Consider the following 1934-nt stretch of genomic DNA (forward strand, 5'->3'; position numbering starts at 1 on the left):
TCCCCCCTTCCCCACCTTCTGTTTATCATGATCTCTGCTGATAGCTCTTGTGCTCTCTCTCTCTCACACTGCCTCCCTCCCTCCATATGCCAACCCCCCCCCCCCCCCTCCCGTGCTCACACACACCGTATATGATCTATATCGGTGTATGTGTGTGGGTCTTTGACGCTGCTGATTACCTCCATTCTCTCTCATACAGGGCTTTGTGTACATGTGTGTCGCCGATCATGACACAAGGCGCCGCGTGGCCATCGGGTACTTGGCTGACCTGGAGGCTCGGTTCAAGGCTGACATTTCGCAAGGCGAGCGCGCATCGGCCGGTGCCATTCCGCAGTTTGCGCGGACTATGGCGTCGCGCATGGACTTTTTCAACAACGATCCCTCGGCTGACAAGCTCTCGCACATCCAGGCCGAGCTCGAGGGCGTGCGCGAGAACATGCTCGAGAACATCGACAAGATCCTTGCTCGCGGCGAGAAGATCGAGTTGCTCGTCGCCCAGACCGAGGAGCTCAACCAGCAGGCAGCCACCTTCAAGTCCAAGTCGACCAAGCTCAAGCGCCAGATGTGGTGGCAGGACAAGAAGATGTCTGTCATTCTCTGCTTTGTCTTCCTTGCAATCATCGCCGTCATCGTCACTGTCATCTGCGCCGCCACCGGATGCGGCTCCAAGAAGTAGCCACCTCCTCGACAAACCAGCAAACCTTCCGCGACACATCGTTTACTCTCACGAGACATGTGTCCGCGGCGCCGAGATCACGATCTCAATGTGCCCAACCTCCAGCAGCGGCAGCGCGTATGACGCAACGGTACAGGCAACAGTGGCAGCCTCAATGATCGCGTACGCCAGCTGGTGGATGCCAAAGATGTCGAACCAGACGATGCGCTCATGGAAGAGGTACAGCAAGACCGAGAGTCCGCAGGCGAGGCCGAGATTGAGCGCCGAGTACCACGGATACGACGACGACGGCGGAGCCCAGATGTAAAAGTACGCCGTAGATACAAAGTTCTGCCCGAAGGCTGCAGCAAAGTACGCCACCGATGCTGCCACATGCCAATCCTCCCACTCGCCCATGGGCACGACAGCGAGGATGGCGAGGAAGAGGACTGCGAGAGAGGTCAAGATCAAGTTGATGCCAGCGACCACCCGCTGTGCCGCACTCGCATCGGGCAACGACCATCTTGCCACTGTGGCCACAATGGTCAAAGCCACAACAAGAACAAAGGTACCAGTGTTTGCCAGAGCAAAGGTAAACGAGGCAGGAGCTGAAGCTGCTGCATCTGACAGCAGAGGAAATCGGACCGAGCAGGAATACGAAGTGCGACAAGCAATGACGACCGGAGCCACCAATCCCATCATTGCCCAAACAAACGATACAGCCACAATCGTTATCAGTCGCACACTACCCATGCGACCGCCAGCCTTCCGTCCTGTACCCATACCACCACCTCCACCACCTCCACCTCCTCCACCTCCTCGGCGACCTCCTCCGCCTGCACTCACTCCTGCTCCTGTCCGGCTCCTTCGTTGCATCTCCCCGCCCACTCCAGCCTCGCTGTCTCGCCCTCGCAGGATGGTTACCGCCACGTCGAGTGTTTCTCAACTCAAACTTGAGCTCTTGTCCGTCTCCTTGCCCGAGCCCAAGCCCGAGCCCCGAGTCAGAAGCCCAAGCCCGAGCTCAAGTCTCGCGCCTCGCCCCACCAGCCACCTCGCCGTCAAACTGTCATTGATTCGTTGGTGCTCCAACTCGCTCATCGCCCACCCGCCCCGCCACCAACTCATCGCCCACCCGCCCCGCCACCAACCCATCGCCCACTTACCCCGCCACCAACCCATCGCCCACTTACCCCGCCACCAACCCATCGCCCACCCGCCCCGGCACCGATCATGGACACAGGCCTGAGCTCCACCACTGGCCTCTCTTATCGTATAGTTC

General features: G+C 59.3%; 2 protein-coding genes across 2 annotated transcripts in view; one reads left to right on the forward strand and one right to left on the reverse strand.

Annotated features, from left to right (window-relative positions):
* The window catches only part of AMSG_12038 (uncharacterized protein), a gene marked incomplete at its 5' end in the record, with an annotated part of 3051 nt that extends 2005 nt beyond the window's left edge, over positions 1-1046 (forward strand). The window contains one exon of the mRNA XM_013901115.1: positions 200-1046. Coding sequence (XP_013756569.1) covers positions 200-676 — 477 coding nt within the window. The 3' untranslated portion in view covers positions 677-1046. The remainder of the gene's footprint in view (positions 1-199) is intronic.
* Positions 725-1725, reverse strand: AMSG_07081 (uncharacterized protein; the record flags this gene model as incomplete). The annotated part of the gene is made up of 3 exons (XM_013901090.1): positions 725-1104; positions 1609-1675; positions 1720-1725. The coding sequence occupies 3 exons, from the start codon at positions 1723-1725 to the stop codon at positions 725-727; spliced, it is 453 nt and encodes a 150-aa protein (XP_013756544.1).
* Positions 1726-1934: the final 209 nt, after the last annotated feature.

This window comes from Thecamonas trahens (genome assembly GCF_000142905.1).
Source record: "Thecamonas trahens ATCC 50062 unplaced genomic scaffold supercont1.32, whole genome shotgun sequence".
In the NCBI taxonomy this organism is placed as follows: Eukaryota; order Apusomonadida; family Apusomonadidae; genus Thecamonas; species Thecamonas trahens.